The sequence below is a fragment of the Galeopterus variegatus genome, unplaced genomic scaffold (genome assembly GCF_000696425.1).
Source record: "Galeopterus variegatus unplaced genomic scaffold, G_variegatus-3.0.2 Scaffold998, whole genome shotgun sequence".
Classification (NCBI taxonomy): Eukaryota; Metazoa; Chordata; class Mammalia; order Dermoptera; family Cynocephalidae; genus Galeopterus; species Galeopterus variegatus.
Genome location: NW_007727109.1, coordinates 319,137 through 343,846, shown reverse-complemented (window position 1 = coordinate 343,846; position 24,710 = coordinate 319,137). Strand labels below are relative to the sequence as shown.

The 24,710-nt window shown below is 36.4% G+C and overlaps 2 protein-coding genes across 3 annotated transcripts in view; one reads left to right on the top strand and one right to left on the bottom strand.

Annotated features, from left to right (window-relative positions):
• Positions 1–4,315, bottom strand: part of THNSL1 (threonine synthase-like 1 (S. cerevisiae)) — an 11,930-nt gene extending 7,615 nt beyond the window's left edge. For both annotated transcript variants that reach the window (XM_008574107.1, XM_008574108.1), the window contains exon 1: positions 4,239–4,315. The gene's annotated coding sequence lies outside the window, so the exon portion shown is untranslated. The remainder of the gene's footprint in view (positions 1–4,238) is intronic.
• Positions 4,316–4,888: 573 nt separating this feature from the next.
• The window catches only part of ENKUR (enkurin, TRPC channel interacting protein), a 23,058-nt gene continuing 3,236 nt past the window's right edge, over positions 4,889–24,710 (top strand). The window contains exons 1-3 of the mRNA XM_008574111.1: positions 4,889–5,119; positions 17,032–17,177; positions 20,365–20,588. Coding sequence (XP_008572333.1) covers positions 5,043–5,119; positions 17,032–17,177; positions 20,365–20,588 — 447 coding nt within the window. The 5' untranslated portion in view covers positions 4,889–5,042. The remainder of the gene's footprint in view (positions 5,120–17,031; positions 17,178–20,364; positions 20,589–24,710) is intronic.

Genomic DNA, 24,710 nt, shown 5'->3' with positions numbered 1-24,710 from the left:
CATTTTAAGCAAACCAGATGACAAGATGGAAAATTGCCCACAGCACGTAACATTTCTGTAAACTCAGTTTTTACTTAAGAAGTAATATACAATCAGTTCTTGTTATTCACAGTAGCTATGTTCTACAAAGTCATGACTAATGCTGAATTAGTAAATACTGAACCATTGCTCCTAGGGGAAAAACAGGATTAGGTTCCTGTGAGCTTCTGGTCACAACATTTTTGCCAACTTATCAATACATTACCTTATTTTTTGTGTGTTTTTATTTCATATATACTTGATTCATTACCACTGAACTCACAGCTAATAGCACTGTAACTCATGCCTAAATGAAGCTCATGTAACAAACCTATTTTCTCTGTGAAGCACATCACAGCCGTCTTGTGCTTGGAAAACTACACAGCACTTCAGCACTCCACTTAGGGACCATTTTAAATAGCAAAATCATCCACTAAAAGCACAAAAATGTGAAAAACAGCACTAAATGGAACATGAAAGGACACTTGTTTACAGTATGAGAGCTAAAACAAGAAGGCAAACTATCATCTTCTTTCCCTAGCTGGGAATGTGGGAGTTGGGCAACTCAAATTTTTCTCCCCTGTGCTCATGTTCATGAACGACTGCCAAAGTGCTGCAAGTATTGATTTTGGGGTTACAAATAAATTTTAGTGAGTAGGAGAATTCACAAAGGTGGCATCCATGAATAGTTAGGCTTGACTACACCATCTTCCTTTAGTTCAAAACTATTTTATTAAATCTTTTGCATTTATTAACATTTTCATGTTTTTCAGTATACTGGTCATGAATAGGTAATTTTTCTTCAACAAAAGAACAAAATTATTTCAAATCACATGGAAGTCAATCACATGAATCAGAAAACAAAAACTACTGAAAGACCAAATCTCTTTGCCATAAAGTAACCAGGTTTCACCGTATTGCTAATGTTCTCAAATATTTTTAGTAGCATAAGTTCTCCACAAAAATATTTTAGTTACACTCTTTAACTCCATGGAGGATGGAAAATCTACATAACTACATTACACATTAAGTTTTTAAAAAGGTTTTCCTACTGATCACTTCTTCTAGTGGAGCATTTTGACCCACTACCTCCCATGAGTACTTCTCAGACATAAGATACTTGCCATCCAAACAGATAAATAAAAAGACAATGATGTGTCAATATCACAGCAAGACCTTTAAAAAGCAAAAACAATATTCATTTATACATATTAATCCAAGTACTGTGTGACCTCAAGGAGCAAGATTTGACAACTTTACTGTCAAAAGCTGATCAAAACTTAATAAGAATTCAAGGGGAAAAAAGTACAGAATTCACTCCTAAATTATTTCCTATGAATGCTAATAAAGTTACATTTTTAAACAAAAAATACGTACCAACTTTCAGCAATCTGTTTACAATGATGTTTTCCTAAGTTTACTATTAAATGATAATCAACCAAATTTACACTCTAACCTGTACCAATTTTACTTCCAAAATGGTCCATTAGAATTTTTCAATTCATTATAAAATTATCTAATTTTCAATTGTGAGGAATCTTCAAAACCCTATTTAGTCAAACCAATTTAGCATTTGCCAATAATTTAAAATATTTGTTATTACATGCGTTTCCAAAATAAAATACAAGAATAACACTTCAAAAATTATTTCATGATGAGAACTGGCTATAGTTCAATGAACTTCTAAAACAATCTACACCATGATTATGCTCATCATGCTATATTAATGCAATCTTTTTTAATTTCTCAAAAAAGTGAATATCTAGATCTAGCCCACTATCTTATATAGAAAGATATTTAGAGGTTTTTAAAAATTCTTAAAACTTACTGCATTTTTATGGCAATAAATTGTTTTCCAAAAAGTACTAATAAAAAAATGCAAATACATAAACTAGCCAAGGGGAGGTGAAGCTGTGCTGCTTCTGACTACTGACCCAAAATCCTCTCATCAAGCCCTTCAGTCAGAGGCCTGTCCTACTTCCCAGAAAATAGAGAGGTGGAGAGTGTGGAAGGACCACACACTCCAGTACTGTGCTGTAATGTGACTACTGACCCAAAATCCTCTCATCAAGCCCTTCAGTCAGAGGCCTGTCCTACTTCCCAGGAAATAGAGAGGTGGAGAGTGTGGAAGGACCACACACTCCAGTACTGTGCTGTAATGACAAGGATCTTACAACCAAAGGCATAATTTTACAAGTTCCCCACTTATCTTTGTCTTTATATTACTATCAAAGGTGACTAAGCTTTTTCTGTTAGTCTGCTGTTAGGAATCCTCTTAATGGTCTCCAGCATTTAATTGAAAAGACTTTTTTAAGGACTCTTCACAATTCTGTAACTTTGAAAAATACTGTAAAGAAGCTGTCTTTACAAAGGGCTTATTTTCTTACCAATTGTCTTATTTATATCCTACCCACATTATTCGTTTAAATAGACTAAAATAATCTTCAGCAAAAAAATCTAATTTGCTTATGTACAACACATGCATACCATTTATACCAGGAGTCTGTGCAAACGACAATATACAGGCCAAATCATGCCCACCGCAGTTTTTGGAGATTGTTTCACTGAAACAAAACTTGGTTCATTCGTTTGTTCATTTATTTAATATTGTTTTTAGCCGCTTTAAAGCTACAATAGAAGAGTTGAGTAGTTGGACACATTACACCTGGGCTGCAAGGGCCCAAAATGTTTACTGCCTAGCCCCTTATAGAAAGTTTGTTGATCCCTGAAGGTATATAGCAACACTAATTCCCTGTGGACATGAGGTTGGACACAGACATTTGAGGGATTATAAAAATTAGAAATATATTGTTTAAACATACTTTCAAAAGGCAAGCAGAATTAAAGATCTAATGCCTTAAGAAAAAAAAAAAGCCCCTTTCCAATGATTTAACAGCTTCATCATGACTGTAAACTAAATATACTACAGTGAGGAGGTCTTAAGCAAATTCTGTTTAGTATTTGCAAAAGCACAATAAATATACTGATATCAGTGAAATTATTTTACTTCAGTAACCCCAGAAAATAAAGTCCAATTGCTGCTAACTAACTGGAGAATTCATGCTTTGCCTTTACTAAGGTTTTCAGGAACTGATTAACATAAATAGTCCCAGTGTGTTCCTCCTAATTAGAATTTATAAGCTTTGGCCAATGGCTACCCACTTGGCTAATGGTGTTATCATTCTATGAGTCTTTAGTTCAAATCTTAGCATGTACAGGAAGAATTCCCCCAAAGAATTTTTCTCTCTTTATGCTTAGCAAAAAACAAAAACATAAAATATCCAAAGGGGATCTATCTAAAATGTTTTGTTAGATAGAAACTCAATCCGATGTGAAAAAACCAAGAAAATCATCCCCAAGACGTAATTCATCTGAAATGTTTCTTAAGTGCCTGTGGAAAAAAAAAAATAAAAATCTGGATTTAGAAAAACTAAATTTATTCTTAGCTAATGAAATTCACTAAGGGGCTCAAAATAAGGACCTATACATTCAGCAAAGCCTTTTAGGTAGGAACTAAACAGTTCACCAAGTCATTATGCTGTTTTAATCCCTCTAACAGGCACTCAGGCAGTGACAGGCCCAAACTCGGTGTTCTCCCTAATCTTAAGGCAGCTTTATTTCCTTTGGGCAGAGTGGCCTCTGCAAGGTTGGTTCACAGCCATCTATCTTCCTTCCCAATCATATTACCAATGTCTTTTAGAGACTCGGGTAAAGGCTTCTAAATGAGTTTCTTTCAAGCAGGCACACGTGCATAAATAGATTTACGGAAGATCAATCGGTTCAAAACCGAATGAAGCCGCTTCCCAGAAGCACAATTTTCAAAAAGGGCCACCAAACAGTGGGCAAAAATTCAAGGGCCCAGTTAAGAGGCTTCTAGTTTAGGCTGCTCGTTTAAGAAGACCAGGCCCACATGTCCGTGGAGAGAGAGCTGGAGAGAGGGGTCCGACCGGCCGGGCGCAGGAGAGCGCAGACAGGTCGGCCAAGGGCCGGGTGCGACAGGTGCATGGAGGGCCGCGGGGACGCCGGCGCGCACTCACGCAGGTGGCGGGCAGGGCTGGGAGGGGGGCTCCCTGGAGTCTCGCCCACAAGCAACAGGAAAAATGAGCGCACAGGGCTGAGATGACAACCGAGTAGCGGAAAGAAGGAACGATGGAGGGAAAGGCATGCGACGGGAACGGACTGGTTTCTAATTTTCCTTTCTTTCTCCTCCAATAACTCACCAAGAAAATCACACTGAGAAGACGGGGGGAAGGAAAGGAAATGGGAAGCAGCGTTCCGCAGCCACCAATGCCACCTCGGGAGACAGAACCCCTCACCTCCGGCGACAACCCCTCACCTCCGGCTCTCGCCCCGGTCCGCCCCGCCCCTCCACACAATGGCCTCTGCGCCAGCGCCGGGCACGTGACGCTCCTCCCGCGCTCCACCCACCCTAGCCCCGCCCAGCTCCCCGGGCTCCTCCCCTCCCTCGTCCCCTGTTGGCGTTAGCCGTGCGTCAGCGTGGCCTCGCCGCTCGCTCCGCCCCGCCGGGATTGGGGCCTGCGCACAACAGCCTTTCTGTGTGACGCTTGCGCAGCAGCCGCGCTCCTGACTAGTAGAATTTTTCTTTCCAAATGTACAGAGACGGCAAAGAGCAAGGTTTTTTAAGGGGCACCATTCTTCGCCTCGTTAGTCTCAAAGGCATGTATAAACAGAGGCTTTTAAATGAACTTCTCAGGTCAAAGAAAGCGCTGCAGAAAGAGGGAAGAGAGGAAAACTAGTTTGCAGAGCCGCCTTCCACTTCCCCGTCGCCTAGTAACTGTTTCCACGGCAACTGCGCCGTCAACAACGCTAAGCAATCCCAAGAGGAATATAGAAGGGTTTTTTTCTTCTAGAGAGAGGACGGCTAAGAAGGGGTCAAAGGGGGATTATATGAGAGAGAGAAACCTGAGTTCCTTGAAAAGGCAAGGGAGTGAGAAAGGGAAGGAAATACTGGTATAGGGAGTAAAAAGTTGAGGCTAGTAGTTTTTACGAGTCATTTGTTGGCCATGGATTCGACGTGCTCTTCTGAGAGCATTTATAACCTCATACCCAGTGACCTGAAGGAGCCTCCCCAGCCTCCTAGGTATGTGCGTAAGCAAAGATTATCACTTGAAACAAAGAATGGGGACTAATTATTCCATCCAGGATTAACTAAGCATACATATCACAGGACTTTTAAATATAAATAACACATGTTTTTGTCTCAGTGACTAGCCTTAGATGACAACTTCTTGGGGAGGAGGATGAAAAAATCTAGGTATTTAGCATCTCACAGTACACAGAGAGGACGGTCCAATACTGTGAGATGGCCATTGTTTTATGTTACGTGTCGCCTCCTATTAATACGGTCTGTAATTGTTTCGTAATTTATCTAATTGTTCGTACGTGGTGTGGTATACAATATAGAGTGAAATTTCATATTTTTGTTGAAAAGAGAAAAATCACAATTTTATTGTCCTGTGTTATACTTGATGTTTGGTTTCAGGAATTCAGTGTATTTCTAACTGCACTACTTCCTGCTTCCTCTCTAAAAGGATAGTACTTATATTTTCCCCAATATTATTGTCAAATGTAAATCCCTATTTGTTTCTGAGCCTCAGTTTTTTTCATCAGTGTAACAAAACAAATGGACTAGATAGTTTCTAAGGTCTTTTTCAGATCTAATGGTTGAATGGAAGGAAAAACACAAAGTAAACACTCCAGTTACTCTTCTGTGTAGGAACTGATTAGAATTTATTTAAATCTATGGGGAGAAAAGAAGGTAACTAATGAAGAGAATCTAATTCTCCCAGGACTTGGAATGTTTCCTATCTTTTACCTTTATCTTTTTCCATATGCAAGCAAGACCGCAATAAAAAGAGCACTGAGCTAAAAAAAACAGGCTCTGCAACTAATTGTTTTTGAGATCTTGGATAAAGTTTCATTTGTTTACTGATCTGCAGAACAAATTAAATGGACTAAATAATCTTTAAGGTCCCTTTCAGATATAATGGTCAATTATTTTTACTAGAAATTACTTGGGATGCATAACATCTTCAAGAAGTGGGAAACTCCAATTTTAAGCCTAAGTGAATATCTGGTTATGATACAATTGCAAGAGTTTATGAGGAATGTTCAAACTATCTATTGCTCAACCAACGTTTGGTCCTAAATTTCTGTATACTATATAAGATAAAGCTCTTCCTCTCTGTAGCTTGTATTTTCTGTAGAGTACTGAATTTGAATGTTAAAATATTTTATTAGATAGATATTCTGTTCACTATTAAAAAGCTGTACTGCATCTTTCTGATTTTTTAAAAAAAAATTAATAGAAACAATCTGTATTTATTTGGCAAGCATTAATCAAGCCCCTAGTATGTGTGTAACATTGCCCTAGTATATCAGTTCTTGGGTATGCTAGAGTGACAGCACAAAGTCCTTGGTTTTCCTATGAAGGAATGATAGAAAAATGACTTATGGTGAGAGGGAATAAAAGGCATCCAAATGTGGTGCCAAAAGAACATTTTCTGTTAGCGTGAAGTCAGTTTATACTGGTCAGCAACAACCAAGACAAGTTTTTGACAAAATGACATGCATGCAAACCACTAATTTATAAAAGCAGGGCAGAATGAAACATTGAACCAGTTTTTTCTCACCACACTAGCATGAACTGGTTCTGACTCAGTCTCCTCACTAAAAGTAAGAATTAATCATAAAAAAGAAAGGTATCAAAGCTGCAAGTCCTCATTGTATCACTGAGTTATAAACCCAGCTCCAAGAAAGCTCACTGCAGATTTGCATCACTGGCAAAATTCTGACAACTGATTGCACCGTGACCTCCCACACCACAGAGTTTACAGTCTTCTTGGGGAGCTGAAATATAGGCATTAAAATGCTGATTGACCGGCCGGCCCGGTGGCGCACTGGAGAGTGCACTGCTTGGGAGCGCAGCGGCGCTCCCGCCGAGGGTTCAGATCCCATGTGGAGACCGGTTCCCGCTCACTGGCTGAGCACGGTGCGGGCGCAACACCGGGGGTTGCGATCCCGTTGCCGGTCCCCGGTGGGGGCACAACACTGAGGGTTGCGATCCCGTTACCGGTCAGTAAAAAAAGACAAAAAGGAAGAAAAAATGCTGATTGACCACAAAACAATATATTGTTGAAAACACTAAGGAGAGATGCAGATACTAAATGAGAACTTGGGAAGATGGACATACGTATGTGACCAAAATCGAGTGAGGGAAATTTTCCTGCAGTTGAAGTATGAGCTGGAACTTAAGATATGAAAGTGTTGAAGTCAGTAGGAATTCATGATTCAGTTCTCAAAATCTGAGTTACTCATGTAACATTAGATGCTTTCCAAGATCTTCACCAAATCTGTCTCCCTTCCATTGATGACTGCAGTTATTTAATATCTCCAGTCATTCCCTCTTTTTCCCTTATGTTTAAAGCAATATTCCAGATATGGTCTAAACAGCATGGCCGTGAAACTACTATCTCCTTTTTAAAATACTTGGCATAATACTTTTATTTGTGCAGCCTAAGTTTCCATTAGCATTTTTACAATCATCTCCCACTGTTGGCCCACATTGAAATCCCTGCATGGATTATGACTAAGGTTAGCCTCTCCCATCCTCTAATTACGTAGCTGATTCTTTTTTATCTCAACTCATCATTAATCTGTGGAGATAGTTTTGAATTATGAATCTTTCATATGCTGTTTTAACCATTCTCCTCAGCTTTGTGTCATTTGCAAATCTAATAAGTATGACTTTTATATCTCTATCATTGAACAGAGCAAGTACTTTGCAAATCAGCAGGCTCCTAGACACCTCTCTCTAGGCTGACAGCAATACTTTTTGAGTGTACAGATGGACCCATTAATCAGTCTGTATTTCTCTATGTTATCAGCAAGGATTTAATAAGAGGCTTTGCTAGCATCAATATGAAAATTATTATGTCTAAAATATTTTTCTGATCTATGAGTCTAATAATCTTTTTTTAAAAAAAAATTGATGTTTATTTGTGGTGACCTGAAACTTCAAATGGGCTCATGCAATCATTGGTTTAATACATTGCTTCTCTATGAACTTAATATTCTCTCTACATCTCTTGCCAAAATTGACATCAGCCTCACTGGTGTAGAGTTTCTGAATGCATGCTTCTTGAAATGGGAATATTTAATGCCTTAAGCACCGCTTGTTTTTTTAAAAAAGCCTTTCTGTTTTCATGGCAATTACCATATGATCAGATTTTCATATTTGGAGCTTCCCATTCTTATGGGGCTACCTTCCATTTTGTTGAATGTCAGTACTGTTACGACCATATGTTCTGAAGTCTTTATAACATCTCTTTGTTTAAAGTCTGGTTATGTATCTGACTTAGCAGAGCAATCAGTTCCTTGATTATTATGAACTCTTAGATTACATGATCATTTTCTCCTGAGGTTCTTTTCTTATCTACTTTGATGACTAATTACAGCCAAGAATCCAATCAAGGAAAGCAGTAACCCTTTTAATGAACTTATGTTCAAAGAAAGTCAAGAACATTCCAAAGTCTTTGTTTTTGTCATAATGACTTTTTATGCTAAAATTCCCGTTGCTGCAGTATGTAGTCTCAGACGGAATTCTATGATTAGTGTTAGAAGCTATTATTCATATTTTTTATCTGGCTAGGGAGTCTCTACAGATTTCCACAGTAATAACGCTTATCTTCATCTCTTGTATTTCTTTTATCCAGCTGCTCTTTTCATTCTTATATGTCGGTCACACACTGAAGATGTGCTATAATTAATAGAATCACCTGAGGGATGTAGAAGAAGTGATGGACTGCTAATCTATGTAGTAGAAGGGATAATTCAAAAAGCACTTTTCCCCTTCAGACATATAAATGAGGGGAAGGACGTCCATAAACAAGATTTTTGTCAGCAAGGAAAATCGAAGCTTCCATAGGCATTTATTGGCTTAATGTTCATTTTGAGTTATTGCCTCTAATTTAGATTTCTATAGATAATAGAACATATGGTAAATAGTATTAGTACACATCTCTGGCATTTTGCATATACCTAAAAATGTTGAGGAAAAAAAATAGGCCAATAATATTCCTTAAAATTAGCTGCCAAGGAAATTTGTGTATAAGCTGGCTCATGTGAATGTTAGACTCTTTTTAAGAAGATTACTCAATTACAGAACAAGGCTTAATATCTTAATACCATACAGTGAATCGTAGTATGAGAATTTGTCTTTACAGGTCAGGAAAGTATGTCAGCCTGTATCTGTTATACAAACCATCTAGACACCATGACTTAGTTTTGTAGAGGATAAGACTGTGTCTGTTGGGACACAGGTAAAATCAAATAAAGGGTTAAACAATTTCATTTTTAAAAAATGTAATCAAGATAAATATCCAATAATAACAGGAATAGTATTACTATTAATAATATATTCAGTGTATTAGTATTTACAATGTACAGTGTTTTCCACAATTATTATTTCTCACAAGAACTCTAGGAGATTAGTAGTAATATCCCAGTTTTATGGAAGAGAAACTCAGTCCCAGAAAGTTGAGGCAGCTAGAAAGAACAAGAGCCAAGATGGAGACACAAATCTGATACCATAGTCCATAACTTCAACCAGTTTGTACTCTGCCTCTTAGCCTGAGTCAATAAAACAAACCTAAAGATCACTATTTGCTTCAATTGCATGAAATTTTTTAGTCTTCTGATAATTTATTATATATCAGATACTGTTTGGTATTTATTTACACACTACCTTGTTCTAATGCAACAAGATTTTTTTTGATGAGGCTATCAAAGCAAATGGGAAATAATAGAAAAGTAAGGTAATGCTACAAATGAACTTGTACATGAAATGTATTTTTTTAAATCCCATATGTTTGCTTGAAGTCTAATATATTTTTTACTCAGAGCTACTAGAAAGCACCGAGCCACAAAAGAAGAGAGATTCTTCCCATGATTCTTTAAAAATCATTCACATTCTAAGACACATTGTCCATAGACAAAAGCAAAGCAGTAGCTGAGAAGCACAAGTATTCTTGGGTGCAACCATAAATACCCTTCTTCCATAGTTCGTGAAGAGAGGAGAACATGTGTGTAATGTAAAGAATACAGATTCAGCAGCACTCTTATGTTAAATATACCAAGTTTCGTAGGCCTAATATTCTCATTATAGACAAGTGTCCTAATGCCATAACATAAATAAATGAAAGCAGTTTTGGAGACATCAATGTGTTGTTGTGTTCAGGGTATGCAGCTATCTGACTATATAGTTAAATTCAAGGATATGTTTTCCCAATGTCTAGATCAACACTGTCCAATAGAAATATAATGTGAGCCATATATGATAGTGTATATTATTAAATATAATAATTATTCTGATGTGAGCCTCACATATTGCACATGAGTATTGATGTTCAACTCTGTACCCCACAGATATGTACAATCAACTTTGTTACAATAAAAATAAATAAATAAACAAAAATAAAATAAAATTTTCTAGTAGTCATTTTTAAATTAGGAAAAACATGTAACATTAACTTTCATGATGTATCTGGTTTGACCCAATATATATAAAATACTGTGGTTTCAGCATGTGATGAAACATTTCAAGTGCTTGATATCCACATGTGGCTTTACTATATAGAACAGATTGAGATGAATACATTAACTGCATACCATTTTGACATTCTACCATTTTATTTATCTCAACAGCTGGGAGAGGTATTGAGCAGCATCCATTTTTGAAAAATTAATTACTTGATACAGTCGCGGGGCTGAATTGAAGACTCTTCAATGCCTATAAGTGGGCTTAAGGTCAGCATCCATTTTTGAAAAATTAATTACTTGATACAGTCGCGGGGCTGAATTGAAGACTCTTACTTCAATGCCTATAAGTGGGCTTAAGGCGTATATATGTACATGTAAAAATTCTCTTCAAGAAATAATACAGAAGACTTTCTAACACAGTCCAAGCTCCAGAGTTCAGAGTTCCATACAATATTGTAATGCCGCAATAATAGTGGCCTAAAATTTTTTTTAAAAAGCAGTTTTTAATAAGATGCCCACCTCACCCATTCGGGGAAAAAAAGATCTCAATCAAGCACTCTCAAACTATTCCAGATTTGAGCAATATCACTTCTTTGTGTGACTTTTAAAATAAACTTTTAAAAATGTGTATCTAGAGTTTTAATGATGTGACTTACTATATGGTGATTATTGGCAATAAAATAAAGTTATGGTATGTTTATTGAAGATGAAAGTTTTTGAGAATAATTTATCTCAAGTCCATATCTAATAATAAATAGAAAATAGAGCATTATCTAATAAAGTCACTCCCTAGATCTTAATAATAAAACCACACCATTCAGAAAATGGGATAAAATGCGACTATTTAAAAGAAATAGTAAGCTAACATCACTATGTCAAGTTTTAAAAATCAAGTTGCAATTCATACAGAAATAGAAAGTCAGAAAACTGAATTTATTCTGGAAAATTAAATGGGGAGGTGGATGGAACCTAGATTTTTGTTAATATATCAATTTTTGTAATTTGGAAAACTAAAAAATTATCATTCATATAGAACAGACTATCTTATTCTCTATAACAGATGGGGAGGCTTTCAGTTCACATACACACAAAAAACATGTATTGAATCACAAGATTGTAAATTAAAAAGAGATGGGAGTAGACGAACCCTGTTTTACCCTAAAGGAAATTATACCATTAATCATGAGGCCATATCTGCCAACTGCAACTTCCATGGGAGTTTTAAGGCACAGGTTTGGCTTGAACATTATTTCCTAAGGGTATCTAATGAGCTTATGCAGTTTGGACCATAATTGATTCCCAGCCATTGAGTTCGAGATTGCAGAAATTCCCCTAAAAGCACAAAATTAAATGTTTCTCAAACAAATTTAACCACATATGGAAGAAAAATTGTTAAAAGTAATAAAGCTGAACTTCTGTTTCCAACCAAAGATGGGATTTACTCTCTCACCGTAAACAACAAGAACACCTGGAAAAAAAAGTTATGAAACCATGGTTTTTAGACACTGGACAATAGGGAGCACAGAGCAATCACCCCTAAAAGAAGGGAATTGAATAAGGTGAGCCTTACAATTGCTCCAGTGTACTTTCCGGAGAGAATTTCCAGGCCAAGTTTCAGGAGGGGGAATTTAAAAAATGCCTAAGTTAAGGAGACAGAGTTCAGAGTTTGGGAAGACTAAAGCAGCTAGAATTCACAGCACAATGTACCAGAGAGGAGAAAACTACATAGAGAGAGGGAGAAGAGAGAGAGCAAGAGAGTGCACAGTGTTGAAATCTGCTGAAGAATTTCTTTGAAGTCTTTGATTGATAGTGCATGTGTGTAATGAAACCACCAAGGCCAAAGAAAGAACCAACAGAAAGCAGCAGGGCCAGAAAAAGTTTGTGCTCCCACCAGCCAGAGTAGAGACACCACCTAATAAACAGAGCATTGAGTAGTGCATTCAGAAGTATATTGCCTCAGTAGTGGGGCCACATTAGAACTAGACTAAAAGTTTAGATCCTAAAAATTTTTCAGGATCTACCCTACAACTTATGAAGAAGACATAAGTGATCACACTGTTTCCAACTGACATACCAGCATCCCAGAATAAAGCTAAACAAAAATTTAAAGAATACCCTTCCCTGCAAAAAAAGAAAGATAAAGAAAAGAAAAATTTAGCAACCAACAATGTAAAATTCACAATGTTTGACATTCAGTCAAAAATTACCAAGCATGCAAAGAAGCTATAAAATGTATTTTATACAATTTATATATATGAATGCATAACCAAGAGAAAAATCAGTCAACACAAACAGACGCAGAAATGACACAGGTGAGAGAATTAGTAGACAAGGACATTAAAACAGCTGTTTTACTTTATTTTAAAATTTATTTTTAATTGTACACATTTGTGGGATACAGTGTGTTGTTTCAATACATTCATGTATTATACAATGATTCACTTAGAATAGAGAGCACATCCATCACCTAAAAATTTGTCTTTTCTTTGTGATGATTATGGTCAAGACCCTCTTTTCTAGTTGTTTACAAATATACAACATAATTAGCTTTAGTCAGCCTAGAACAACAGAACTTATTCTTCCTATCTACCTGTAAATTTGTATTTGTTAATCCACCTCTTCCCCTCACCCTGCCCTCCTTCCCTTCCAGCCTGGTAACCATTATTCCACTCTACTTCTAAGAGAATCAATTTTTTTTTTTTTTTTAAGATTTCACGTATGAGTGAGATCATGGAATATTTGTGTTTCTGTGCCTGACTTACTTCACTTAACGTGATGGTCTCCAGTTCCACCCATGTTGCTGCAAATGACAGAATTTTATTTTTTTTACAGCCAAATAGTATTTCATGTGTATATATACCGCAGTTTTTAAAAATACATTCATCCATTGATGGACATTTAAGGTGATTCAATCTTTTGGCTATTGTAAATAGTACCACAATTAACATGGTAGTGCATGTAGAAGATGATGGGTTTTTTTGATATATTAATTTCATTTCCTTTGGGTATATACCCAGAATTGGGATTGCTGGGTCATAAGATAGTTCTACTTTCAGTTTTTTGAGGAATCTCTCCATACTGTTTTCTGTAATGGCTGTATTAATTCATATTTCCACAAACAATGTATGAGAGTCCCCTTTTCTCTGCACCCTCACCAGCATTACTTATGTTCTGGCTTTTTAATAATAGCCATCCTAACTGGTGTGAGATGATATCTCACTGTGGTTTTAATTTGTATTTCCCTGCTGGTTAGTGATGTTGAGCATGTTTCCATATACCTCTTGGCCATTTGTATGTCTTCATTTGAGAAATGTCTGTTCAGGTCCTTTGCCCCTTTATTAATTGGGTTATGTGGTTTCTTGCTGTTGCATTGTTTGAGTTTCTTATATATTCTGGGTATTAGCTTCTTGCCAGATGCATAATTTGCAAATACTTTCTTCCATTCTGTAGGTTGTCTCTTTGCTTTGTTGATTTTATCGTTTGCTGTGCAGAAGCTTTTTAATTTGATGTAATCCCGTAAGCCTGTTTTTGCTTTTGTTGCCTGTGTCTTTGTAGTCTTGTCCAAAAAAGCATTGCCCAGTCCAATTTCATGTAGCACTTTCCCTATGTGTTTTTTTTCCTAGTGGTTTAATAGTTTGGGGTCTTAAATGTATGTCTTTAATTCCTTTTAAGCATTGCCCAGTCCAATTTCATGTAGCACTTTCCCTATGTGTTTTTTTTCCTAGTGGTTTCATAGTTTGGGGTCTTAAATGTATGTCTTTAATTCCTTTTTGAGTTGATTTTTGTGTATAGTAAGATATAGGGGTCTAGTTTCAATCTTCTGCATGTGGATACTCCCAGTTTTCCCAGCATCATCTATTGAACAGGCTGTCCTTTTCCCAGTATATATTCTTGGCATCTTTTTCAAAAATCAGTTGGTTATAAATGTGTGGGCTCTCTAGTTGTTTCTGGGCTCTCTATTCTGTTGCATTGATCTATATGTCTGTTTTTTTGCCAGCTCCATGCTAAAACAGCTCTTTTAAATATTTATCATGTGTTCAAAAAACTAGAGCAAAGCTTGATGAAGATATGAAGAGAAATGGAGGGAGGAAATACATAATTTAACTTCTAAACTTAAATAATACCATGTCCACAATGAAAATAGTACACTGTATGGTATTAATAGCAGCTAAGACACTGATGAAGAAAATATAGGTGAATTTGAAGACACGGTAATAGATCAAAACAAAATGAAACACAGAGAAAAAAGACTGAAGAGAAAAACAGAATCAGTGAACTGTGGACAACATCAAGCAGCCTAATATAAGTATAACTGGAATCACAGAAGAGGAGGAAAGAGATGAGAAACAGAAGAAATATTTGAATAAAAATTAAAAATTTGTCAAATTTGATGAAATCTCTAAATACACAAACCAGAGAATAAAAATGAACTCCAAGCAGAAAAAAAAAATCATGAAGAAAACATACAAAGGGGCATTATAATCAAATATATTAAAATTCTTAATAAAAAAAATCTTAAAAAGCAGCCAAAGGAAAAAGAAGTATTACATACAGAGGAAGAAAGAAGCACAGAAAATTTCTCATTGGAAACAATAGAAGGCATAAAATTTAAAAAGCTCTTTATGCAGGAGGAATGGTACCAGCTGGAAATTAGGATTTATACAATGTATTGAAGAATACTGGAAATGGTAAATATATGAGAAACTATTAAAGATTTTTTCAAATCTTATGAAAATATAGTTGGCTATATAAAGGGAAAATAATCACAATGAAGTATGGGTTTTATAATACATAGAGAAGTAAATAAAATATGTTACAACACTAGAACAAAGGTGGGAGTGAATGCAAGTATTCTTCTTTAAGGTTCTTATACTATATGTGAAGTGTTATAATATTACTTAGAGGTAGGCCATGATAAGATAAACGTGTATACTGTTAATCTAGTGTTTGTACAAAACAAAACAAAACAAAACAAAAAAACAAAAAAACAAAGCAGGATAAAAAACAAAGAATGAGCAACGGGATATATACAAAACAAATAGGATGGAAAATTAAAATACAAACATATTTTTAAAATCACACTAAATGTGAATGGTCTAAACATATCATATAAAAGTGATTGTTGATTGGATAAAATTTCTATGTTGTCCATCAGAAAACCTCTTTAAAAATAAAGACACAGACAAGTAAAAATTTCAAGAATGGAAAAAAGTATATTATCACAAATCAGAAGATGCTGGAGTGGCTACAGTAATACCAGACAGAGTAGATTTTAGAGTACAGAATTTTAAAAGGAATAAAAGCATTATAATGAGAAGTAGCCAGTTTTTCAAGAAGATAAAATAATTGTAAATGCTGTGCACCTACTAACAGAACTTAAAAATATATAAAGTAAAAACTTTTAATTAAAAGAATAGACAAATCCACAATTATAGTCAGAGATTTCAGCATCTGTCTTTGAATAATTAATAGAATAAGTAGACACAAATCAATAAGGATATAAAATACTTGAGAACACTATCAACCAGTTTGATGTAATTTGCACTTATAGAACACTCCAGAAAACAGCAGCAGAATACAGTTTCCTTTCAAGTGTGTACACAACATTTACCAAGAGTAACCACACTTTGTGCCATAAAACAAGTGTCAGAAAATTTAAAAGGATTGAAATCATACAAAGTATATTCTCTAACCACAATGGAAATAAACTAGAAATCAATTAGAAAGATATTTGGAAAATCTCAAATATATGAAAACTAAACAAACATGTCTAAACGAACTTCTAATTCAAAGAAGATATCAGAAAGGAATTTAAAAGGTATTTTGGGCTGAATCAGAATGAAACATGGCGTATAAAAATTTGTGGGATGCAGCTAAATCAGTGCTTAGAGGGAATTTTAAAGATGTAAACACTTATATTAGAAAAGTATAAAGGTTTAAAATCAAATAACTAAATTTATACTTAAGAAACTGAAAAAAAGAAAAGTAAATTAGACCCAAAGTAAATAGAAGAAATAATAAAGATCAGTGTAGAAAACACTGAAATGGAAAACATATGAACAGTAGAGAAAATCAATGAAATTCTGGTTCTTTGAGAAGATCAATAAAATTAATAAACCCCTAGCCAGACTGATCAGCAAAGAGAAAGAGAGGGAGAGAGGATACAAATTACTAATATCAGGAATGAGAGGCAGCATTGCTGCCAATGCTACGGATGTTTAAAGGATAATAAGGAAATACTATGAACACCTTTACCCTGGCACCTCTTTCTTAGGACAGAGCTTCCATCTAGCCAACCTAAGCCTGATGAACAGGGCCCAGATAATTGTGCTTTATGGCTTTTCTTCTCTGTGTGAATATAGCTTTATATAAATTAGAAATGTATGTCTATTTTAAAATTTAAATATTTTTACAAGAAATATAAATGCTACAAAATTTAAAATTTAATTTTAGGTACATGTCAATTTTTAAAGCAGCTGTAAAAGATGACATGCAAAAATTTAAAACGGCAATGAAAACTATGGGACCAGCAAAAGTTGCAATGCCTTCTCCAAAGGATTTCCTAAAGAAACATTCAAAGGAAAAAGTTCTACCACCTAGTAGGTTTTATCACTCTTTGTTTTTTATATTAAAACTGTTATCAGGTGATTTGACTAAAATAATTTTATTATCAATGAATATTAAATATGCACGGGTGATAGCAACTTTACCTTATATTAAACAGAATTTGGGTGATTAGGAGAAAGTGGAAGTAGAGAATGTAGTAGAAAAATAGAACAGAGAGCAACAAATTGCCCCCAACGTAGGCTTTTGATGGGGCAAGTATCTTGAACAACATCTTGTACTGTCCAATGATTCCCCACCTCCAGCACCACATGCCTCACTATCTTAGTCCCTAGCCATGTGACTTCAATCATAAACAACAATTAAAAGAAGAATTCTAAACCCCAGAAGCAGTGTTTGATTAAGGGGCAAGGTGGCCTGACACCTAAATCCTGCTTGGTCTTTTTTCTAAGAGATGAAAATTACAACTGTTATTACCAGTTGTTGAAGCAACGACCAGGCTCACTTTTTTTTTTTTTTTTTTTTTTTTTGTCTTTTCGTGACCGGCAAGGGGATCACAACCCTTGGCTTGGTGTTGCCCGCACCGCGCTCAGCCAGTGAGTGCACTGGCCATTCCTATATATAGGATCTGAACCCGCGGCGGGAGCATCACTGTGCTCCCAGCGCTGCACTCTCCCGAGTGCGCCACAGGCTTGGCCCCAGGCTCACTTTTGAATATGGGCTTTCACTGTCACAGATCTCAAAGACCATTAGGACTATAAATGAGTTAGATGCAATGGAGGAGCCTTCATGAATGAGTGGTAGACTTCATGGCTCTGCTACCTGTGCAGTTGCCAGGGTCCTGCATTTAGAAGGGCCCCGTGTTTGGTTTAATACTCCACTCTTGCCATACTAAAATTCTTAATAATTTTTCACCAAGGAGCCCTGTGTTTTCGTTTTGTACCGAGCTTCAAAAATTATGTAGTTGATCCTGGCCATAAAGTATACTGATATCAGGAAAGAAGGCTCTCAGGAAAATGCAGAGCGGATAAAAAAGGATCTGTGACAAGTATGCATAGAATCAATTAGCTTCTTCCCGTCCTGGGTGTGTCTTCCCTGATGTCTTAGGGCAATCTAGAAAAGAGAGGAATGAGTCTGTCTCTTAACATGTTGGCCTTATTATGTCTGCCGGCATCAGGGAAAAAAATGCACCAACTCAAGCCCAGGAAGTGGTTTACATTTTGACAAAACTGAAACTACTTGAAGAGAGGAATGAGTCTGTCTCTTAACATGTTGGCCTTATTATGTCTGCCGGCATCAGGGAAGAAAATGCACCAACTCAAGCCCAGGAAGTGGTTTACATTTTGACAAAACTGAAACTACTTCTCCCTAAGTCAATATCCTATGGCCCCTGATCCTCTCTCATAACTCATATCCCATGACAAAGGGTAAGGGCATTATCAGCAAAGATGGAAGAAGCAAGTCTGAAAATACACCATTCATCCTTAATTCATTACTTCAAAAGTCTCTTTTGTATCTTCCTTTAGTGAAGTCCTGGCATTTTGTTACCCACAAAACCACTTGAGAACACTGGAGAATCTTAAAACAGGATTCAGTGCTTTCAATGCCTTAGGACCATTTGGATCCTTCTGTATCCTCTCTAGAGTGAAGCATATTACATAACACAATTACTAAACTATATACATCCTATGTATCAAATAAAGAAAAAGGGAAGAAACCTACCTCTCCTCTTGTAAACATTGTGAGGTGAAAGCAAACACAAAATTTCACTGGCCTTAAGAATAATTAAGAAATTCAGGGTATCGCGAGAGCTTTAAAAGCCCAATCCAATGAGACACAGTTCTGGAAGATAGGATTTCAACATCAAGAAGTCAGCAGGCTTGGTTTCTTCTAAGGCATCTCTCCTTGGCTTGTAGATGATTGTCTTCTCCCTGTATCTTCACATGGTGTTGTGTGTGTGTGTGTGTGTGTGTATTCAAATTTCCTCTTGTAAATACACCAGTCATATTGGATTAGGGTCCATTCTTATAACCGTATTTTAACTCAGCTACTTCTTTAAAGACCTGTCTCCAAGTACAGTCACATTCTGAGGTACTGGGGGCTCAGGGCTTCAATGTATGAATTCTGGGAAGACACAATTCAGCCCTAACAAGAGGTTAATCAGTCCATAGACTCTGAATAATAAGTATTGTTTTTTCTGATAATAAAAGTTATATAAACTCATAAAAGGGCAAACAATGCAGAAATAAAGTCAGAGTCCCTAGTAATTGTGACGGGGTTAAGACTGGAGTGAGGTTTTGTCAAGATAGTCACTGTCTTCAGTTCTTGGAAATAAATTATAATTATTTTATGGTTTAATATTTTGACAAACCATTTGATGTGGCTATATCAAAATAGATCAGTTGGAATGGTCAAACTGAAGAGGCTGTGTACAAATGGCCAATTTCATCTGCTATTAATGAAAAGAATGTGATACAGGGAAATAAGGTAAATTTTGAATAGTACTTACTTTAGGAAGTGGGATGCAATCAGGGAGGAGTGAATAAGAAACTTCAAGTGGATTGGTAATGTTTTATTTGCTAAGCTGAGTGCTGGTTACACAGCTATTACATAAATCTTGTATCTTATTTTATAATAGTTTTAGTGAAAACCATAACCTATAATTCTTGGTGTTTTAATACATCAGATTTGATTCACTTACTTGGCGATTTTATAGTAATTTTCATCTGAAGAAGCAATTATTGGTAATATTGGTAATACTCAGAAAACAGGATTAATGTTTCTCATTTAAGCTTATTTTAAATGGGAAAGCTGAATATTTATTGTTGAAATCTTTATAAGAAAATATTTTCACAATAATCAATAAAAATGTCCCATTTAGCCAGCATATAATTTGGGGTACTTATCCTTCTCCCTTAGATTTTTATACTATTCTTCAATATATTAATTGATTATGTCATGCTTAATTTTTTTGCGTTTTGATTACTTTTTTCTTTTTTTAACCACTTTATTGACGTGTGATTGACATGTAAAAAGCTGTGATTATTTAATATTCATAACTCAATGAGTTTGAGGATAAGGATAAACTTTTTACCTTAAATATTTGAATATGTTATTAATAAAACTCAAATATACTAGTGGTAAAATACCTGGATATTATAAATAGTACCACATAACAATGTTTATAGTTTAATATTAACAAGGAAATGTCATGTTTAACAGAAAAAAAGTTTGATCGGAATGAGCCCAAAAAGCCTGCTGTGCCGTTGAGGACTGAGCATCCTGTCATGGGAATACAGAGCGGAAAAAATTTTATAAATACAAATGCAGCCGATGTCATCATGGGAGTATCTAAAAAGCCTAAACCAATTTATGTGGACAAGAGAACTGGAGACAAGCATGATCTTGAGACTTCAGGACTAGTTCCAAAGTACATCAATAAAAAGGTAGCCTTGTGATATATTAATGAGAGACCTGAGATTCAAGTAATTTAAATATGGTGTTCTTAATGGTTGTCTATATTATTATTCATAGCACTCCCACTGGACAAGTTTTCTAGATTGCCAGTTCCCATTCCTCTACAATCTGTGTTTGGTCCAAATCTAATGTCATGAAATTACAGAGAGCTTGTAATGAACAATATACTGTATAGTTCAATAGATGAAAATTGTCATTGTTTTTCTTAATTTCAGTTATTAATATATTTAACAATTATAACAAACATTCTCTGAAAGATATTCATTTTTGGTGAGGCGGAAATGTCACTAAAAGCACAGTCACTAATCTAGAAGGAATAACCTTTCAGAAGGTCTTAAGATCTAGTCATTAAATTGCATAACTTGGTAGCAGAAGGAGAGAAATGAAGAGGAATACAACTTTAGAGTCATCTATCCCATCAGTGTAGTATAAATCATTCTCATTACTATTTTGATGTGAAAATATTTATTTGTTTTCAGTTTGGAGTAAAGCCTAAAGGTGCAGTGCAATAATCTAGTCCTTTTGGATCCTTTGTTTCTATCTGAAAAGGTGCCTATCACATAGGCATACAATTTCATTGGTGAACATTATAGAAGCTTGGGTTTAATGGTTTAAATATAGAAGAGCTTTAAAATAAAAAAGCTTACCAAGGAAACTTTATACAAATTCTATTTTCATTTTACATACGTAAATATCTTAACAGTGTTTGAATATAGTAAAATGTGAGTGCAAAATCCTAAAGCATAATAATAAATAAGTAGTGGCAAGAAAGAAAGGGATGGAGGGAGGGAGAAAGGAAGGAAGGAAGGAAGGAAGGAAGGAAGGAAGGAAGGAAGGAAGGAAGGAAAGAAGGAAGGAAAAGAAAGAAATCACAGTAGTGATACACGAGGGCTTTGCCTGGAGGTAGTCCAGTAAGGAAGGAAGGAAGGAAGGAAGGAAGGAAGGAAGGAAGGAAGGAAGGAAGAGAAAGAAATCACAGTAGTGATACACGAGGGCTTTGCCTGGAGGTAGTCCAATGACCTACCACAATAAATCCAATGCCTTTTGAAAATCAAAACAGGAACCTCAAGGCTCAGTAGGCCGAGATCACCTTGGAAGAATTTTAGAAGGAATCTAGGAGCTGGCAGCACATGCTGATAAAGTTACTTCAGGCTTCTCTGGATACTTCCTCCTTCTGTGGCCCCTGGAAGCTGTTCATAGTCCTTGTCTCAAAGGGCACAGAAAAGTAGAAGTTTCATTCTCCTGGCTCTTTAAAGCCACTTCCAATCCATTATTTCTCCACTATCAGGTAAAAACCCTTCTCCTTTGATGGTCATACCACCAACTGCCACACGCTCTGGTTGCTGTCTACCTAAGCTGTCCATTCAACACATTCTCTGCCTTGAACAGAAAATTGGGAGTATCTATAATGAAACAAAAAAATTTTAGATGAGTCTACCTGTGCTTGTTTTTCAAGGCATGGATACACTACACACCTATTGTCCTCTTGGTGTTGCTGATTAAGCAATCAGGGCTTATGAAAGATTTATTCAACTCACTTTTCACTTCAATTACTGGTAAGTGAGATGGTGAATAAATCCTTTTAAAGGCAGTGCCATTTTTTTTAAAAAAGTAAACTTCATATTTTAAATTAAAATAAATTATATGCCATTTGTGCCATGAGAAACAATTATGAAAACAAACTGAAGGATGAATAACCATGAAGTATACAACAATAGTAGTAGGACATCATGTTAGTTCTAATTCTGCCACTTATTAACTGTGATCTCTACAGTTAGACTTATCACAGGGTTGTAGTGAGGACTAAATGACAAAGTGTGTTAAGCACTTGACACAATACTTGACACCTAATAAAAGTTCAATAAAGAGTAAATATTATAATGTATGCAATTATTAATATTAACAGTATACATTAGTCCTCAATGATTCAGCACAGGGGAATATTTCAGATCGTTGAAGCTTTGGCCCATTTGTGAGGTGTTTTTTTTTTTTTTCTAAAATGTATCACATCATTTTCTCTTTTAAACAGAGTATGCCAAATATAACTTCATCTCTTTGTGATGCTGCAGAGTCATCATTATGGACATCGGTTATTGTTGAGCTACAATGAGGTCTTGTCCTCAGCGTTTCCTGAAGTGGATTGGCCTGTTTATCACTGCACTAGCTGACCAGAATATCGTGCTCTCAGAGTTTATTTGTATAGCACTTTGCAACTTTCCAGAACACATTTGTACCTAGGATTTCTTCTACCCCTTGTTCAGTCAGGATGGGTTAGGTTATGCTGCAGTAACAAATAACCCCAATTTCAGTAACTTAAAGGAACAAAGTTTTATTGTCTACTTATGTCACATGCCCATTGTGGGTTGTTAGAGGCCTCACTTATTCTTGTCCTTACAGAACCCCCAAGACCCAAAACATTGCTTGTCACTAGACCAGGCAGAAAAAGAACATGGCGAGTCATCTGCTAGTTCTTAAGGCTTCTACCCAGAAGTGACAGAGGTCACTTGCACTCACACTTGGCAAGTCAGATCATATGGCCACATCTTACTTTAAGGGGAATAGGATGCTGTTGTCCTACCAAGTGCCCAGAAGAAGAAGAACCAGAATATCTGTGGATAGTTTTATTGACTACCATACCTCTCAACTGCCACTTCCTCGCAGAGGTCTTCCCTGACCTCCTTATTTCTGTAATAGCTCCTATTATTTTCTTTTTCCTTATTATCCTTTATTGCACTTCAGAGCACTTACATATATTATTCTATACTCTATTTTTGGTGAATCTCTCTCACCATAGACTACAAATTCCATGAGGTCAGAAACTGGCTTTCTTGTTCATTATTATACCTAGTACCAAGTACATTCTCAAATAACTTTTCAAAAAAGTGAACACAGAATAGTTCTGTTTCTCTAGTTAGTGACATCAACACGTTCGCTAAATTGCTTCACTGTCAGTCCTTGTAAGCAGCCTAGGAGCCCCCCGTTTGATGGAACAAGAGCAAATCCTCCACTGGATGCCTTACTAGCCAGGGAGTATAGTTGCTATAACGACAAAGCCACTAGCTGTCCGACAAACCCTGAGCCATGCTGGTTAAGAGTTGCATATATTTCTATGACATTATGGTTGTACATCCCTGAGTAAGCCACATTCTGCTCATTCTTCAGTAAATAAGTCTCATTATACCCAGAAGGGGTCATCTGGTCTAATGATTTCCAACTTCTCATTTTACAGATGAGGATATAGAAGGCAAATATATTAAGTGGGCTCATTTGTTCACTCATCCATTTATTCATTTATCAAACATCTACTATGTTGTAGGCACTGTTCCCAGCCAGAGGAATACCGTAGTGAGCAAAACAAACACAGTCCTTACTGTCAGTGAACTTGGAGTTTGGTTTACATTTGCCCTTGGTCACAAAAATTATCAAGTAGATGATTAGGGACTAAAACTCACATTTACCAATCCCCAGGTTAGTGTTTTCCCCACAACATCGTACATACATGCACAGGAGGTAACTAAAGGAAGCTGTGTTGGTCAGGGTCCAGCAGGAAATAAATAGAAAGCACACTCAGCTGGGATTCTGAAGATGATTTGTGAAGGAACTATTTACAGAAGTGAAGTGAGGTTAGGGGAACTAACAAAGAACACTGAGGCACCCCAAGACTGAGGACAATGGAATGCAGCACCACCTAGGCGTGAAGGGCAGGGGCCAGAAACAGTGTTAGCAGAGCCCAGTGAGAGCTGGAGCCCAGAAGAGGGGCCACCTGACAGGCATTAATAGTCACAGATGAATGCAGCTAGAACCAATGTCCGGGCAGTGTCAGGGGAGAGGGGGAAGAAGTGCTCCAACCTCCTCCTCTTTCCACCAGTGCCTTCTTTGGTTGATGTTAGAGGCTGAAGGATAGAAGAGCCAAGGGGACAGCACACAGGGATGGGCTCCCACCCCCACTGCTAGTCACAGAGCAGGGCGAGAAGGTGGAGGATGTTCAGGGGTGGAGTGTGTATGAAAGGCACATGAAACTGAAAGCTCTTTTTTTTTTTTTTTTTTTTTTTGTCTTTTTTCATGACTGGCAACGGATCGCAACCCTCAGT